Source organism: Trichechus manatus, unplaced genomic scaffold (assembly GCF_000243295.1).
Source record: "Trichechus manatus latirostris isolate Lorelei unplaced genomic scaffold, TriManLat1.0 scaffold00012, whole genome shotgun sequence".
Taxonomy (NCBI): Eukaryota; Metazoa; Chordata; class Mammalia; order Sirenia; family Trichechidae; genus Trichechus; species Trichechus manatus.
The window spans coordinates 5,168,760-5,188,608 of record NW_004443948.1 but is presented as its reverse complement, the minus strand read 5'-3'; the positions used below and the strand labels follow the sequence as shown (position 1 = coordinate 5,188,608).

Genomic DNA, 19,849 nt, shown 5'->3' with positions numbered 1-19,849 from the left:
GTGAAACGGTGGATAGAAATGGGTGCTAGCACTGTGCCTCATATGTTTCTAGAACTACATAAATGGTTGCTAAATGAATGAATCAGTTTGAGAGATTCATAGGATTTTATGGAAAATAAAATTAAGATAACATTTTCCTTTCAACCAAAGACCCATGTAATGCCATAAGCAATGCAAGTGACTACTGCTTTACATTATAAATCTTCTTTGTTCACACAATATAATAAACAACAAATGGAATTATACAGATTATACAGTCAGCTAATATTAGACATTAGTTTATGGTTGATTCTCTTATTTAACAGTTTGACCATCATCCATAACATATTAAATGTTACTTTTATATAACCTTAAATTCCTGTTATACTTTCTTTGATTAGAGAAGTGGTAAGGTTTTTACTGATAAAGCATTTGATGTAAAACTTCTTTTTATTCACCTACAAAGCCCTTAGTGATGTATAATGTTGTTGACCCACTGACACTAAATGCTTTAAGAGCTTGTGCTTTCAAGTTTGTCCATTAGGTAGTTTAATCCTAGCTTCACTGTAGATCTTTTCTCCTTTCTAAAATCTTTGCTAAGGATATAGGAAATCCATTCCACTGGATCAATATCTTTACTTTGATTCAAGTCCTGAATCATTCAAATAGAACATGAGGTGTCCTTACTTCCCAAGTTAATAAAGTTTTAAAAATTTTGTTTAAAAATCTTTTGTCTATTAACCTGTCTCATGGTAAATCGTATTTCTTTCTAAATGAGCCCCAGAGTTTGTGATATAAAAGGAAAAGTGAAGTAAAAGAATTAATACTTAAGAAAAAAGTACATTTTCTTTTCACATTTTTATAGTTTAAAAAAGTGGATTCTAAGGAATAGCATGTTTTCCCTACAGTTGCCTTATAAAGGAAAATATTATGCTTTTAAAATATCTGCATATGTGGTTTTATGCTTATAAGTACTCAGACATTATTTATGAATGAATGCAATGGAAAATAAGATAAAGTAAAACAACAGTGTGTTGTTACTGTTGTTAATTGTCTTGGAGTCAATTCCAACACACAGAGACTCTATCTGTGCAGGGCAGAACTGCTCCATAGGGTTTGCAAGGCTGTAACCTTCTGGAAGTTGATTGCTAGGCCTATCTTATGAGGTACCTCTGGGTGAGTTTGAACCACCAACCTTTTGGTTAGTAGTCCAGCACTTAACCATTTGCCCCACCCAGGGACTTCAAATGAATGAATACATCCTGTCTCAGTCTAGTGCTTCTATAACAGAAATACCACAAGTGGATGGCTTCAACAAAGAGAAGTTTATTCTGTCACAGTCCAGTAGGCTACAAGTCCAAATTCAGGGCATCAGCTCCAGGAGAAGGCCCTCTCTCTCTGTTGGCTCCGGAAGAAGGTCCATGTCATCAGTCTTCCCTTGGTCTGGGAGCTTCTCTGTGCAGGAACCTCAGGTCCAAAGGATGCACTCTGCTCCCGGCACTGCTTTCTTGGTGGTATGAGGTTCCCATGTGTCTCTGCTCGCTTCTCTCTTTTGTATCTCAAAAGAGATTGGCTTAAAGACACTATCCAATTTGTAGACCTCATCAGCATAACCTCATCATAGTGACAGCATTTACAACACTTGAGGAAATCACATATAACCTCATCGCTGTGATAGAGTTTATGACACATAAGGAAATCACATCAAATTACGCAATCATACAGTACTGGGAATCATGATCTAGCTAAGCTGACAGATATTTTTTGGGGACACAATTCAATCCATGCCGCATCCCTTTTTTTTTTAATATGTCAGCATAAATTGTCCTCATTCACTTAAATTTTTTGAGTACTAGCTAATAATCCATTCATTAGTTATTTCATTTATTCCTCCAACATTTAAAGAAGTCTGAGAACATATTGAGCATTTCGTTAGGCTCTGAAGACACATATGGAATAGGTTAAGATCTTGGATCTTCAGTGCTCACAGTATGGTGGATAAAGCAGTGATGGTTTTAACAAAATGACTTCACTAAATGCAGTGTTTTATAAAACAGGATATATCATGTATTAAGAACTCTTAACTGTGCTCATACGGAACCTGTACATAGATCAACAGAACAAGGGGGATACTAAGTGGTTTAAAATCAGGAAAGGTGTGTGTCAGGGTTGTATCCTTTCACCATACTTATTCAGTCTGTATGCGGAGCAAATTATCTGACTATATGAAGAAGAACACAGCATCAGGATTGGAGGAAAACTTATTAACAACCTGCAGATGACACAACCTTGCTTGCTGAAAGCAAAGAGGACTTGAAGCACTTACTGATAAAGATCAAAGACTACAGCCTGCGGCATGGATCTCACCTCAACAAAAAGAAAACAAGAATCCTTACAACTAGGCCAATAAGCAACATCCTGATAAATGGAGAAAATATCGAAGTTGTGAAGAATTTCATTTTACTTGGATCCATAATCGATGCCTGTAGAAGCAGCAGTCAAGAAATCAAACAAAGAATTGCACTGGGCAAATGTGCTGCACAAGACCTCTTTAAAGTGTTAAAAAGCAAAGACGCCACTTTGAGGACTAAGGTGTGCCTGTCCCAAGCGAGGATATTTCATTTGCCTCATATGCATAAAAGGCTGAACAATGAATAAGGAAGACTGAAGAAGAATTGATCCATTTGAATTATGATGTTGGCAAAGAATATTGAATATACAGTGGACTGCCAGAAACACGAACAAATCTGCCGCGGAAGAAGTATAGCCAGAGTGCTCCTTGGAAGTAAGGATGGCAAAAATAAAACAGGAATAGCAGTGACAGAGATCCTTTATTCTTTATTGTTAAGTGAAAATTTGTCAGAGCCCAAATCACTTCCTTTTATTAAAAAGTAGTTTTATTTAAAAAGTATTTGAGAAAAAGTTAAGTTTGGGATAATAATTATTTACCCCCCCCAAAATAAAAGTGCAAATTTTAATAATTACTTTCTTATGTGTAATTGCTAGCATATCATATTTGAAGAGGAATATTGACATTTCATGGAAATATCAATAGAATGTGGCTGAATATTTAAATACATGTCTTCACAATGGAATGTTTCCCCTGCCTAAATCAGATGACGAGAGAAAAGTAGTTTACAGATGTGCTGCTTATGTCAAGAAAAAAATTGCCATTTTTATAATCATGGAAAGCTGTTATGTAATGAAGAAAACATGTACCAGGAAGAGACTCAGCAATAGACATTTAATTAAATGAAATTTAAGCTACAAGTCAATCTAAGGTTTGTGACATGAATACTTGAGATTAATTTTCTGTCCTATGGGTACCAACAACATTTTGAGTAAGCATTATTTAAATATTTCAGATATTGGTGTTCCAAACTCATGAGAAGAAGATCTATGAATAATTTTATTGTCTTCATTCACTTAATAAGTGTATATAAACACATACTTTGTATAAAGCACTATGCAAGATTCTGGGGATACAGCAGTGACTTTTAAACAATTATACAAAGGTGAAAAGAGAACATACAGTAGAAGTATCTGACCAACTTTGAGAGAAATGGTTGATTACTGACAACAAACGATATTTGAGTTAAGCATTAAAAGATATGTAGGTGTTAAATAAACAAAGAGCCCTCGAAATTAGAGAATTTCAGACAGAATATATATAAAGGCAATGTGGAACATACTTCATTCATGGACCTCGTAGAATATCTAATTGTCTGAAATCTAACGAGTGAAAGAGTGTTAAAAGCAAAAGGACATCAGGGGACAGACCATGCAGGACTTAAATACTCTCTTTCCCAAAATTACCCTTTTTTGACATTGCTTCTGTCTCCGTTATGCTTGAGAATGAAGTTTCATTTTCTAATATGCCGGGGAACTATATGAATATTTGGTCAAAGATCCAAAGACCATAGACTTCAGATTGCCCTGAAACATTCTGGTTCACATCTGTTAACCTGCATAATTACTAACATTGTTCCTTTCTTGTTCAAAAGTGTCCCACTTTAGAGATTAAATTATCTGATTATTTTAGGCAATAACCGATTCCATAAATGTAGTGGTGATAGTAGAAAAGTTAATAGAGTTTATTCCTGTCTTTTATTCAATATTTTTCTTGTATTAGTTTAAAAAGTATGATGAATATGTCATATTTCTTCAAATTAACTTTTCCTCCTGAGTTATTTTACACGACAGTTATTTATCACGATTGTGTATGAGATGCATATTTATAACCAGGATATTATTTTGATTGTTTCAGATGGAATTTCTTGTTTAAGGATTGAAAAATAATATATTTGAAAAGTATACATGGTTTTTAAATATTGTTTGACGCCTTCCACAGGATCATAGTTTATTGTCCTATATATGACACATCTGAATAATATTTTCTTTAAATAAGATAACTAAGTTAAAATTACTCACTTATTTTAATGGCTTCAGAGTCAGAGTCAGTGTAAACTCAAAAAAAAAAAAAAACCAGTGCCGTCATAGAACTGCCCCATATGGTTTCTAAGGAGCAGCTGGTGGATTCGAACCGCCAACCTTTATGGTTAGCAGCCAAGCTCTTAACCACTGTGCCCTTAGGGGTATAACTCAGGAGAGTTCAATTCTTGTGTCATGACTGAAGGAAGGGTTAGAATAATTGTGACTACCTGGAGTCCAGAGCATATTTTGTTCATCGTAAAGAATGTGGGGAGTTACTGGGTAGTGCAAATGGTTAAACTACTAACCAAAAGGTTGGAGGTGTGAGTACACCTAGAGGTGCATTGGAAGAAAGGACTGGCAACCTACTTCTGAAAAGTCATGCTTTGAAGACGCTATGCTGTACAGTTCTACTGTGACACACATGGGGTCGCCGTGAGTCAGAATTAACTCAATGGCAACTGGTTAGAGAATGTGGAGATAAGAGAAGAAAGCAGTACCATGCTACCTGTGTGACATGGAATGCTAGGACTAGCAAAGTCCCTTAAAGAAATTAACATGTTTACATTTTGTGCCTGAGTGGCACAAATGTTTAAGTGCTCGGCTACTAGCCGAAAGATTGGCTTGAATTCACCCAGCAACTCCTGGTGAGACAGGCCTGGTGATCTGCTTCCAAAAGCTCACAGCCTTAAAAAGCCTATGGAACAGTTCTACTGTGCACGCATGGTGTTGCCATGCGTCTGAATTGACTCCACGGCAACTAACAATAACAGCAACCCATTGTTGCTCTACTTTATCTTATTTTCCATTTCTTCTATGAAATACGTATCTTTGTGTTTATTCAAGAATATTACATAGGCATCAAAAGTCTAAATATAAATGTCTTAAACTAGTCTTGAATACTCTTCTACTAGGAATGATTTTATTGTTAAGCGAAAATAAATACTTTTATAATAATGATGTAGCGTATATAAGAAAATTTTAACTTTTAGTAAGATTCTAAATAGCTATTTCAAATGATTTACTAACTGTACTTTAGAGCAAGTAGCATATGCTAAGTGCTGCATTACTGCATTTCCAAAAAGATTCTGCATAACGCCTGTACTTGATCTTGTGTTCATTTTGAGTTTCTTATTGTGAGTTTCAGGTATTCCTGCAACAATGAGTTTGTTATTCAAATGCACATAAATGCATTCAGTCCATAATAACAGTATTCATAGCCATCTATAAATAGTTGAAGAAACAATTGTATGAAATGCTTGATATTCCTCTGAACCACTTTTTGCAATTTTACTTTTAAATTCGGATTTCAGCAATAATACAACAGTGGTACTCAGAAGTTATTCAGATATTTTTGTTAGCTTTGTGTGAACAGGATGCTAGCTTCTTAAAATTATGTATCCTATTTCACCAAACCTGAGAAATTTCTTATAAATGTATCCAATTATTAAAAAATAGCCTGAACATGCAGTGTGGAATACAGTTATTAAAAATATTTTATATGCATTTGATGACCTTTCTTAATATTCCTTTTTATTTTTTCCTAGATACACCATCAGTTAAGATTATACCATCCACTCCTTTTCCACAAGAAGGACAGCCTTTAATTTTGACTTGTGAATCCAAAGGAAAACCACTGTAAGTGATTTAATGAGCAATAAAGATTTTCACTGTTTTCTCTATCCTGCTTTGATTGCAGAAATCCACTGTTTTTGTCTTTTCTTGGTGGGCAAAGTAATCTCCAGAACAGAAAAACTCCTGAACCATGTCTTCATTAAGCGTCTGTGGAAGATTGGTCTTTTACTATGTCATCTAGTGAAGCTTCTGGGAAGGTTTCCAGCTGAGATTTTCTCCTCCCCTCACCTTTGTTTTCCCCCCAGCAAGATATTTCAACCTGAAAGGCGTGTAGGCTTAATCAGTCACTGTTTACATCATCAGCTTGATATAAGTTACATATTGCTGAATTTAGTTACCTCAAGAAAAACTTTGGCTATATTAAAGCATACCCAAAATATGTACAAGTTTTAATGTTACATGGGGAATTGTTTTTCCAATAAGGGAAATTAAATCCACATTGCTTATGTAGCACTCATGAGACATAATCTGTGAATGTGATATGCTCGGAAGCAATGTGACTGGAAAGGGTGATGGGCCTAATGTTTGCAACTGGAAAATGGTTTTATTATTATACTTCAACTCTAAGATTTTACTTTGTAACACTACTAATTTACAGCTACCTCATAGAATAACTATTTTTTATACAAATATGGAGTATTCAAAATATTTGAAAGCAATATGTCATTTAAATATTGTAAGACTCTAGGCCTAGTTTTAACTAAGTTATTTGATTTAAAAAGAAAAACCTCCAACTTATTTGCATTTTTGCTTAGATTTTAATAAGTATAATTTGATTGTCCTCTATATACAATTATGTGGGATAGATTCTGTGCAAATCAGGTTAATTTACTAAAAATTTTCTCCCAATAAGATTTAAAACATTTAGATGTAGGTTTCATAATATCCTATGAGGAATTTTTTTTACAGAATTTTTAAGCTAAGAGGCCTGAAATTTTAACTTTCTTAATTATATAAAATTATACTCTACCATACTGAGTGAATCATACCTTCTTTATCACAGTTTTGATACTCTAAAATTCTTCTCTATTCTATTATTTATATACTACACACACATACACATGTTGATTTAAAGAGTATTTTATAAATCAATTGCTTATTTTTCTGTTAAAAATATTTTAAGACATTTTTCAGTCTCCAAAGGGAACAATCTTTTTTTTAGTGGCTTTCCTACATATAACCTGCTCAATTCACTTTCACAGTTCTTACCTTCTGATAAGTTTAAATTGCTTCTAGAAAACGTTTTTCCATGGCAGTGTGCTATCTAGATGTGACAAGCACATTTCAGCAGCATAGCTTCAACAAAGGCTTTCGGCTGCAATCAGTATATTATTTAGTGAAAGAAATATAATGGACTCTAGTTAGATTTGACCATAATTACATCCTCATCTTTACTCCTGATTTTGTGTATCTGTTGTCATGACATGAGTATGAATAAGACATGAGGTCATAGTGAAGTCGGGTGGGTCCTAATCCTACATGACTGGTGTTCTTATAAAAGAGGATAAAATACACAGAGACAGAGAAAGAAAGTCATGTAGTGCTGCAGATGCAGAAGAAGGAGTGACTGGAAGTACTAGAAGCCAAGAGGGGGACATGCAACAGATTCTCCCTCAAAGCCTTGGAACTTTTACATGGCTGACACCTGATCTTAGAATCCTAGCCTCTATAGCTGTGTAAAAACAAATTTCTGTTTTTATAAGCCACACACTTTGTGATATTTTGTTATGGCAGACATAGGAAACCAATACATATTTTAGGTACTAGGAAGCGGGGTGCTGCTGTAACAAATAACAAAAATGTGAAAATGACTTTGGAATTGAGTAATGGGTAGAGGCTGAAAGATTTTTGATGTTGTTGATAGTAAAAGCCTAGATTGCCTTGAAGAGACTGTTGGTAGAATCATGGAGATTAAAGGCAATTCTGGTGAGGGCTCAGAAAGAAGTGATGAGAACTGTAGAGAAAGCTTTTACTTTCTTAAAGAATGCTTATATCATCATGAACAAGAGAAGAATAAAATGAAGAACGAACTGTTAAGCAGAAGGAAACCAAAGCTTAAAGATTTGGAAAATACTCAGACTATCTATATTGTAAAAATTGAGAAAGCGTGCTATGAAGGGGACACCAAAGGTATGGCTTTAAAGCCATTTTCTAAGGAGATTAAGCATGGGAGCATGAGATTTATGTACCCAATCAACCATTTCAGCAGAAAGGCTGCCGGCATAAACTAAGAGCACAGAACAGAATGATATGAAGGAAAGCTGTCCAACTCCTGGAATTCTACATGCAGGAAACGGGAGAAGAAGCTTCTTAGTTGTGAAGATCGGTTGTCCTTCAAGAAAAAGAAAAGATGATCCCAGAAGTGGCCAGTAGAACTTCCAGCAGGATCCAGGAGCAGAGCTGTTGCCTCCTTGATTTCAGGGAGTGGGGGTTGTTGTGCTGGTGGGCCAGGAGAACAGACTTTCCCCCAGGTGGGCTTAAGAAGGTGATGCTACTGCCTGGATGGACCGGAGGAGAGAGGATAATTTTTAAGCCTTGAAATCTAATGAAAATTGTCCTTCTGGGTTTTGAATATGCTTGGGACCTGTGGTTCCTTTTTTCCTTCCAATTTGTTTTTTGGAATGGAAATATTTATCCTATACTTGTTCCATCATTTTTTTTTTAGAAGCAGAAGATTCGTATTCTAAGTTTCTTAAGTCCGCAGGATGGACCACACATACCCAGAGTTTCACCCATAGCTGACTTAAATGACATAGTAGACAAGATATTGGACTTAGAGTTGATGTTGGAATGGTTTAAGACTTTTGGGGATGCTGAGATGGGGTGCATGTATTTTGCATATGGGAAGAGCATGAAATTTGGGGGCCAGGGAGAGGACTTTTACAGATTGGATTGTGTCTCTAATAATGATATTTTGAAATTCTAACCACTGTACATACAGATGTGACCCTATTTGGAAATAAGATTGTTGACGATATTATTAGTTAGGTTAATGTAAGTTCATACTGGAGTAAGATGGGTCCTAAACCAATATGGCTGGTGTCCTTAAAACGAGGAAAAATACACAGAGATAGAGGAAGAATGCTATGTTGTATTGCAACTTCAAATGAAGGAATGCTTTGAAGAGAGAAGTATGGAACAGATTCTTCCTCAAAATCTTAGAAGAATTCAACATGGCTGACACCCTGATCTTGGATTCCCAGCCTCCAGAACTGTAAATTTTTGTTCTTGTAAGCCACCTACATTGTGGTATTTTGTTACAGCAGCCCTAGGGAACTAATATAGTATGTAACACTAGACATTATTCCTGACTTTTCCTTCAATCTCCATTCCTGTTTCTCTTCCTTATTATTGCTCTCGTTTACGCTTTCCAACTAGTTCTTTTCCTCCTCTCTATTTTGCTCTTACCTCACTGCTAGCAACCTCAAGGGTCAGTATATGGGGCATTGAAGGAACATGATCAGGATCAGGATATAGCAAACATGTTTTGTTTTCTTCTCTCCCTCATATCTACCCAAATGAAAGTTTTTTGCTTAACTTGTTTGGTATTAGTTTTTGGAATATTTGTACAACTTAAGCAATTAAATGAGATGAAGGTGGGAAATATGATGTACAAACACTTGAAAGTAATTCTGTCTCTGCTTAGATAGCATCCCAACTGCCTATCAATGATCTGTTTGATTTCATGCCCACTCCCAACAGTATTTGAGACATCATTTTATTTATGATTTCTTGTGAGGACTATGTAATTAAGTATTTAAGTAGTCCTTATCACTCAGCTCTGGCATTGTTAAATAAGTGTGCCTTATTGTAGGGTCTCTGTATTTTAGTCACCTGGGAATAAGTTTGATGTGGTTAACAATCCTTTGCACTGCAGATGATTGAAAGGTATTTCATTCAATTGTAGGAAGGTCAGAAAGTTTAGGAAATAGACAATATCACCTTTTTCAGAAGGGTACTGATTAGCATCACTTTGCAGATCTATGAATAAGATAAAAAAAAGTTCCTATTTTACAGAAGAGGAAATTAAAGCTCAATGATGTTAACCCAATTTTCCTTGTTAGTACAGTTTTTAAATGAGTAAGTCAGAATTTGAACTCAGTTCACTTAGTGCCTAGAGCTTAGACGCTTTAAACTATTGTCTAATACTTCAATTGCTGAGTCTAAATTGCCTCTTGTATTAGCCCAGAGTACTTTTGAAAATCAAGAATGGGCCCTACTTTTGCCACAAAAAACAAACAATAATTTTCATCACGGAAGTTGAACCCTTGGATGCTTTGAGGAAAAAAAGTAGGTAGTCTCATGATATATTTTACTGTTGCTACCCTCTTTTATCAGTCTTGCTTCTATATTTATGCTTTCTCTTGAAACTTGTCGAATTCATGCTACAATGACCATTTCTAATATGACTTTATTGCCATATAAAGCAGCCTCTAATTAAAATAGTATGTTCTGGCAATTAACTCATAAGCTCCATAAGGGATAAAAATAGACATCATATTCTGTCTGTAACCTTATCGATCCCAAAGTATTCTATATACTATAGTCCACCAATAATGTATATTAACTTATTCTTTTGAATTTATCTTTATTCTATTCCTGTTACCATTTTCTCTTCCAATAGATCACCAGAATATTTACATTAAAATTATAGTCAACTTATTGATTCCTTCCTTCCTTTAGACCATTGATTTTCTTACATCCTTCCTAATCATCTTGAAATCAAGTCTTCTGCATTTTCAGAGTAACCATATTTCCACCTCACCGATAGATGAAGACATTAACCTCTTTAATGACAGTCTAACCTCTAGCCCCTTTTTAGTTTTTATTCTGCCTCCAACAGTGCCAGATAAAGCAGAAAGGATTAAAAAAAAAAAAAAAACAAAAAAAACAAAGACTAAAACAAATCTTTGGATTTTCCCAGGAGGAAATCTTACTGAATGTAAAAAAAAAAAAACAGTCTCACTAAAGTGAAGAGATCAGGAGGCAAATTGAATTGGATTAATCAGGGAGTTAGTAAGTGGAGGCAAGGTGAAGATAATGGGAAGACCACCCATTTCAGAAAATGAATCAGAAAAAATGGAAGAGATGGCGAAAGAAATTTGTTTCAAACAGGAGTTTGAAAATGAAGCCAGGGACAGATTACCCAATAAGTAAGGTACACACAGCTTACCTGTGTTTGCTTACTAATCTATAGTGCACAGTTTCATATGGGTTTACCACACTCATGTGAAATTGTGCACTACGGATTACTAAGTAAGCACAAGTAAGCCCGTGCATATCTTGCTTAATGTAAGCCCCTGCGTACCTTGCTGCTTACTGGTTAATTTGCCCCCAAATGAAACATAAAAGAGAAGTGCTCCATATTTTAGTAAGGAATCAAAAAAGACTATAAAGCGTGAAAGTTAAAATGAAGTATTTGATATCACATATACCCAATGGGATATGCCGGTAATCACTGCCAAAGTTCTGCTCCATTACATTGCAGCCATTGCACCCGGTTGGTTCCCCATTTTGTTATTCGGCACACTGGGAAGCAGCACTATAGCTTAGCTTCTGACTGGCTTCAGGAACACCGTTGCGACTCAGGGTGACGCCATGTGTGCAGAGTAAAACTGCTCCGTAGGGTTTTCAAGGCTGTGACCTTTCAGAAGCAGACTGCTAGCCCTGTTTTAGGCGGTGGCTCTGGCTGGGTTCAAACTGCCAACCTTTTGACTTGTAGTGGAACGCTTAGCCATTTGTGCCACACAGGGATTGCCTCTGAGAACAATAATGCCTGCCATTTTACCTGATCTACCTTTAATGAACGTTTGAGAATCAGAGATGGATGATTCCTTTTTATCTTGTAGCTGTCTTAAATAATATCTTTAATCCATGACAAAGCCTCTATTTTTTGTTTTTTAAGTACTTGACCAACATTTGATTTCCTATAAGAAAGAGTTGTGGGTGGTTATTAGGCAGAGTAGACAAAATATAGTTAGTAGACAAAATAACACTGTTATCATTGGTATCAGTCACAAATTGCTGGAGTTGCTCAACTTGTTCAGACACTCTGGTGCCTTACCTGCCCTCCTGTATGCTAATATTGTTTTGCTTCTTCTAAATGTGAGGGCTCTAGTGACTGTTTATGAACAATCATGCCTTATTTGCCTGCTTTGGATGGAAGCTTCTTGCCATTTTCCTATGGAACAGCTGCATAACTTGGGCCAGGACCAAATTGTTCCACTTGACACTGCTACAGAGGCATTCTATTCTTTCCTTAAAAGAGAGATTACTGTACATGTCTGGCTATTGTTTTAATTTTAGTTTAAAGTGAGGGCCGAGCTAACGCCAGCTGCTTTTCTTTCCAGTCCCCAGAGTTTTTGCAACCCTCTTCTTTCTTTGGCTGAATTCCCAGACAGCTCTCAGACTGCAGCATTTCTCCATTTATGATAGTGTGGGTGGGGCGTGGGAGGGTGGGGGAGCCTTTATGTTACATTAAAGTCATGACCTTAAAAGGTGTGGGGCTGCCCCCACATGCTGTACTGAAAAGCCATCATTCATTTTAAGCCTAAATTTAACACTTTGTCAATTTACTTCCAAAAAGCAAGGAGAGATTTTCAGTCAAATAAGTGTGTATTTGGCATTTATTCCATGAAAGAAAATAATTATATGTATTGATAAATTATTCTGTGTATCCAGGACAATGTTTACGTTGTACTTACTGTTTTACCTTCTGGTAACCGTAATTTTTCTTATGCCCTTGGCATTAATCTAGTATGCATAATTGCACAGCACATAACATGCCTACTTTATACAAGAAGAAACATTTTAATCTTGAGCAAGACAGATCACATACCATACAGTAACTACTGAGGTGTTTCAGAGAAATGGTTATACATCCAGTTTGGAAATGATCAGGAATTGAAGAAGAAATCTGATAAGAACCCATGAACACATTTCTCCCTAGCATAATCTAGAGTTCTTTTAAAAAATATGAAATGTAAATTAAGGCAAAACAGTTTTATATCAAGTCAGTTTTCTCAGCCTAGTATTTACCGTTTTACAAATCCCTAGGTGCTTTACTAATTGCCACACAATACAATTGCGACCTGATGAGATGACAGAACTGGGAGTTAAAAGAGGCACGTTATTGTCATCCATAGTGAAATACTGCTAGCCAAAATGGGACAAAATTTGAATTTTGAAATAAGAATATTGATCTACAATAACAGCAATTCCATAAGATTCAACCTAGTACATAAAAAGATATACTAACCAACTGTCATGAATTGAATTGTGTCCTCCAAAAATGTCTGTCAACTTGGCTAGGCCATGATTCCCAGTGTTGTGAGATTGTCCACCATTTTATCATCTGATGTGATTATCCTATGTGTTGTAAATCCTATCTCTAGGATATTAATGAGATGGGATTAGTGGCAATTATGTTAATGAGGCAGGACTCAATCTACAAGATTAGATTGTGTTTTAAGCCAATCTCTTTTGAGCTATGACAGAGAGAAGCAAGCAGAGAGACAGGGAGACCTCATGCCACCAAGAAGTAAGAGCCAGGACCCGGGGTCCGTATGCTGAGAAGCTCCTCCACTGGGGAAGATTGATGACAAGGACCTTCCCCCAAATCCAACAGAGAGAGAAAGCCTTCCCCTGGAGCTGGCACCCTGAATTCTGACTTCTAGCCTTCTAGACTGTGAGAGAATGAATTTCTGTCTGTTGAAGCCATCCACTTGTTGTATTTCTGTTATAGCAGTACAAAACAACCAAGACACCAACCAAACCAAACCCCTTGTGGTCAAGTCGATTCCAATTCATAGCAACCCTATAGGACAGAGTAGAACTGCCCCATAGAGTTTCCAAGGCTGTAATCTTTAGGGAAGCAGAATGCCACATCGTTCTCCCATAGAAGAAGTATTAGTACATCTATAAGATGTACGTAACAGTACATGCATATATAAAAGATATTAATTTACAAAATATTTGCATCTCTCCTGCCGGCTAGCAAGACATCTAATTGTCATGAGGGCTGTGTTTGTTTTCATGTGTGATGCCTAATTTGTCATGCTCTGGGCACCAAAAGTGGTACAGTAGAAAGAGGGGTGGAGACCTAGGTTTTAATAAGAAGCCTGTCATTTCCCTGATCTGGGTCATCTTGAGTAAGTTACTTAACCACACCTAGTAATTTTCATCTCTAAAATTAAAACAAAATGTAGTAAAAAGATATTTTAAGGATTAATGAAAAAAACATGTGAAATGTCTGGCTCCAAGTAATTTCATAATAAGCAATATCCACAAGGATGATGATAATAACAATAATGATAAGTTATTATTTGTTCAAGGAATTGCATGCAGTGTATTTTGTCAAATTTTAGACTCAGAGGTCTGAATTATGCATATAATACATATACTGATACTTGAGCTAGTACTGCAACTCTGGAAAGTGAGTTATCATGTTCAATGTCTTCCCAAACTCTGAAATTCAGGATCCTAAGCATAAAAACAATACAATTCTAGGATAATGAATTGTGGCTTCCAAAACATGTTCAAAAGGGGGGGAAAAAACCAGCCTGAACTTATGGCAAACCTGATAGACTAATGTGGTTATTTTATTTGGAGTTAAATAATAATAAGCCACCAAGAGAGACAGAGATATGAATTCTTGTCAGGCTGTAAAATGCAAAATAAATAGAAATAGGAGACTGGAATATCCCCAGCCCCAGCAATGGCACCTTTATGGTATTAAGGTTAAAAAAAAAAATAGTTTTAAAATAGTTTGGAAGAACTGGAAGGAGTGAAGAAGGAGTTCTGGTTCCACAGCTGTGAAAGAGGCTGCATTCTGGAGCACACCTGTTGGGGTGGAAGGGAGTAACAAGTTAGTGAGTTTTGACAGACATCCAAAGCTAAAGATCTGGAAAGCTTTAAAGAAGTAGGTGAATGGCATGGCTTATAGGTGTCAAGAATCCAGAGCCTGTGAAAAATAAGACCTTGCTTTTGCTTTGGCTTAGTGCTTAACAGTTTTCCAAGTTATCTCTTTGTTGTCATATTTGAACTACACAGCAACCTGCTATAAAATGTTTACAAAGACTGTTATAATTATTTGCATTTCATAGGTAAGGAAAATAAGGCTTATGGAGAGTATATGACCTTTCAAAGTCACACAGCTGACAAGTGTTAGAATCAGGATTGCGAACAAGCTTTTTTATATTAACAGCACTGATGATTATGCCTCAGTTTTTTTTAATTTCTTCTATCACATTGATTTCCTTTTTCTTTTTTACAATGACCCAGTGAGGCTGTCAAAAATGAAAGAGTTCTCATAAATGATTTGGAAAACTCATGTTTCAATCAGATAGTAAAGGGAAAAAAAAAACAGCTCCAACCTGTATTAACCAAAAAACCCCAAACCCATTGTCGTGGAGTCAATTCTAACTCATAGTGACTTTACAGGACAGAGTAGAACTGCCCCATAGGTTTTCCAGGGAGCAGCTGGTGGATTCAAACTGCTGACTTCTTGCTTAGCAAATATTACTTAAATAGTTTCTAAATATATCTAAATAGTTTCTGCCAAGATTTTATGTGTAAGTGCGTAATAATTATTCTATTGTTAAATATTTTTATTTTGAAAAGTAGATTATAATACAGTCTTAATTTTATATAATTTTTAGAAGATTAAGTTTGTAAATTATAAGCACAAAGTGTGAACACATTGTTCAATGACTTAGAAGGTAAATAGAGTAAGCAGAAAGTCAAAAGAAAACATTCTGCAAAAAGCACACCTTTCTTGTTAAATACTATGATTAATATGTCTCCAAAACAATTGGTGGGATAAATTAAGAAGGCCTTCTCATCATATGGATACTCTCACACCTGTAGTCTTCGGAGAATAAAAGTTACAGAGCACTTAGATTTGTTTTCATGTGTTTTAATACCTAAAGGGATGTCAGCTTCTTCCTAAATGCTTTCAAAGGTATAGGATTGGACATTAGTTTTATGTCTCACCATAATTAAAAAAAGATGTCCATGTGCTGTCCTTCCTATATGAGTTTCTTTCCTGAGGCCCAGATTGTCTTTTGCTTCCATCTCACGGCTTCAAAATTTAATCATACATTGACTTTCTGGAAACATGCAAGTGGTTATCTTGGAAATAAGATTGAAAATATTTGGTTTTGCTTTTGAAACAAGAAGCTGACTCTCAGTAATCTCCACTGCTGTTATTTCGGCTGGGCATCTGTGGTGTGTTGGCCACTCAATCATTTTCAATTAAATGTTCCCATGTCTTGTAAGAGTCCCATAAGAGCTTACAGAACCACAATTATAGATCCATGGAGGAAATGTACTTCTTGAACATTTCCAGGTAAGCAGTTTTCTTGCAACAAAAAGCCAATTATTTTGAGGAATTATGTAAATGTTCAGTGGGATATGCTGTAGGAAAATGTCTCAATATGTTAGGATATCATTGTGGAATGGTGTTGTCATATACTTTTACCAGATTTTCAGGATATACACTTTTTGGCTCATGGGTTTAAAAATCCGTTGTTTTGGTTCTTTTTTTAATACACCAATTATGAAATTACATCTAAGCATTTTACTCTTTATTTAAAGATTTTTAAAATCTCATATGCATTTACATAAAGAACAGTCAGTGACATGGTATTGTAGGAAAATAACAGAAACAAAAAATCACTCTTAACATTAAAAGAAGTTCAAACACTAGAATTCACAACCCATTGCTCCATAGTCCCATTCAGTAATGTTTATCTATTTTTTTTTTTCCTTTCTGCAGTTCTTTTACATAATATGTGTCAGAGTTAGAGCTGATATCATTCTGGTACTCACTAGCACAACTTACTGATGAGTGGTTTATTCTGTACCTGTGCTATATCAGCTGTTAAATGTTTTGACTCTTTTGCAAAAATGTATTTAAAAAGTTAAACATGAAAAATAAAATGAATTCAGAATAATTATAGATATTTGGTGTTATTTCAATTAATGGTGAAACTAAGCAAATTTGTATTCCTTGAAAAACCAGTTATTCAAAGAAACTATCTAAAAGAAATTATCCTTGCATCTCACACATTTGTACAATGTCCAGTGTATTTTGATTCACTTTTCTAGACATAACCTCAATCATCCAAAAGTCGTTAAACCTCAGAGATTGAGGAAAAAAATAATAAATGTGAACAATGCCCCAAATAGTATAAAATATGAACATTTACAAATGGCTTCAGTTATAGTAAAAGTAATCTTTTAGTGATTGATGATGACCTTAAAGTCCGACTCTTGCAAATTCAGAGTACCAGAAATATGTGGGATGCTTCAAGGAAAGGAGAAAGAAGAGGGAAAGAAAATTTAAAAGGCAGCAGAAAGATCAGCAAACATGGCGACTTGTGGTCACTGAAATGGTGAGGAGTGATGGAATTGATCGCCGCCACTGATAATTACAAATACAGGGAAAAAGATAGTAATGTGACCACAAAGAAGCTTAAACGTATTATAGCTTTGCAGTGTAGGGACTAAAGGACCTCTAGGCACAGGAGTTCTCACGGTGGTTCAAAAATGCAATGTTTTTCCAAACTGAGGGTTGTGACTTATTAATGAGCCATGAGATCAATTTAGACTAGCTCTTCTTTAAAATAAAAAATAGCATAGAAAATAATAGACTAGGAAATAAAAATGTAGACAACAAATGGAAGAAAAGAAGAGAGTAGAAAAGGTCACACACAGTACATCAGAGAGAGCAGCTTTTATTTCCTATGTGTATGTGCTTGTGTAATGTTACAAAATGCATTTCTTACTGTAGGACACTGCTTCAAAGCTTTGACAATCATTGCATTAAGTAACACCAATTGTGGTAAAGCTGGGTCTTAGGAACATTCAGGGAAAGAACATGCTAAGGCCTAATCATGTCACTTTTCTATAACTATCACTATACAAAAAATTGTGTTCAAACTGATGAGCTCTTAGCTCCAAAAAATAAAGTTGAATGTCATTGAGAATGTTCTGTTTAATAATGCTGAAAAGTTTGATCCTTTGAGAAGGATTTCATCCAGATAATTAAAATACATTTTTAAAATTTTAAGCCTGAAATTTCAATTATCTTCAGCATTTATTTATATGGAGCATTGAATTCCCCAGATACCAGATAAATGATGTACACTTTACTTTTCTTTTTCCAAGATCATTGGTTTTAATATCAGAAAAGAAACAAGTCACGGAGCAGAAGTATTTCTATAATGGTGACACATTGTTTAACATAAGTACTAGATCTTATAAGGTTAATTAGCACTATTTCATAGTGGCGGGAGCAATGGATTGTACAGTAACTCTTTTATATGTAAAATAGGGCCCCATTATTGAACAAACCCTTGAAATAAAAATGGTTTTCAGACTTACAACTGATTAGGATGCTGGTAAATGTATTTTGTATGGTAGCAAATTGTCCTTATAATGTGTACAGGTTGATAAAATAGTAGACACTGAGACACTCTGAATAATAAATTCTTGTTTTAAAAAACATAAAAATGTTCTAATGTCTAGCTTAGTCAAAGGTGGTTTTCAGAAGCTAAACTAAAAATAAATTGAAAAAGTATTTTCTGAAGAATAATCATTGTTAAATATATCATAGAGAATTTATACTTAATAAACATATACAAATGGACCTAGTGTTCCTTGCATGAGCCATTGGATGTTCATTCAAGATTTCTTGATTTTTTAACCAAGAATTAACATTCTGTTAAGTATAGATAAGGCAAAGTAATTGTTTTTTGCTTTAGCACAAAGTCCTTGAGAGATTATCTTATGCATTTGGGACAATCTTGAATATTTTGCCTTCAGTGCTAAGATCTGTCGCTCCTTCAGGATCATAGCGATCTTATCTTTTCAAGGGATAATCTTTTATTTGTTGTGTCATAAATTGGCTGGAATTATAGTAGCAGCTTGTAGTATGACTGCTTTGTTTCTCAAAACCATTAAAATAATCATCAATGAGCACTACCTTATCAGTAAAAAGTGGTCCAGGATTTCACAGGCACTTTAAAAAAATGCCATTATTTTCAAGTCTACTAAAGAGCACTTTGTTTTCAAGTCTTAAAGAGCACTTTACCCTCTTTCATGTAGGTTATTTCCTGTGTCAACTATAAGCTTCTACAGTAAGAGGTAAGAAGTACCTATAAAAAATCAGAATCAAGTAGCATATGCTCAGATTAATCAGAATAGATGAGTTCTATTTTATTATTTGTTTTTGGGTTTTTAATTTTAATGATGGGGTTAGTGTTGATGCTATTGCGACATTTCAGCCTAACCATTAATTTAATGAGGCTCCTCCTACTTGCCAGTATGTTAGCTCAATAACTGATTTTTTTGGAATTTACGTGAGTAAATAAACTCAGAATCACAGTTTCAACCTGTAATTTAATGGAAGAAGTAGGCTTGAATTTTCCACTCCAATTTGGCTTCATTTACTACTGCATCAAAATGCCTTTGGCCCTGTGAGAGAGATGAGCTTATGGTGATACTTGAGTAGGGACTTTCATTGTTGAGCCTTTCTACAAAAATCATTGGGATTCTCACAAACTGCTGATAGAAAACAAAACAAACAACTAAAGAAAAAGAAAACCTCACTGCTTTTAATTTAAAAGAATTGTGTAAGTATGGGAAATGGTGTATTCATGCTGAGCAAAGACTAACCCATAATAATTACAAGGATGATGCAAGAATCTGAAGAACACATCCAGAAGCCGTTAAAAGCAGAGGGAAGGAAGCTGATATGAAGAAAGTTTAAAAAATTATTTTGCTCTTTCTCTCACATATA

The 19,849-nt window shown here is 35.2% G+C and overlaps 1 protein-coding gene across 2 annotated transcripts in view; it reads left to right on the top strand.

The window, feature by feature from the left end:
* Positions 1 to 19,849, top strand: part of CADM2 (cell adhesion molecule 2) — a 1,164,623-nt gene that overhangs the window by 1,036,751 nt on the left and 108,023 nt on the right. For both annotated transcript variants that reach the window (XM_004371338.1, XM_004371337.1), the window contains one exon: positions 5,958 to 6,048. In XM_004371338.1, the coding sequence (XP_004371395.1) occupies positions 5,958 to 6,048 (91 nt within the window). The remainder of the gene's footprint in view (positions 1 to 5,957; positions 6,049 to 19,849) is intronic.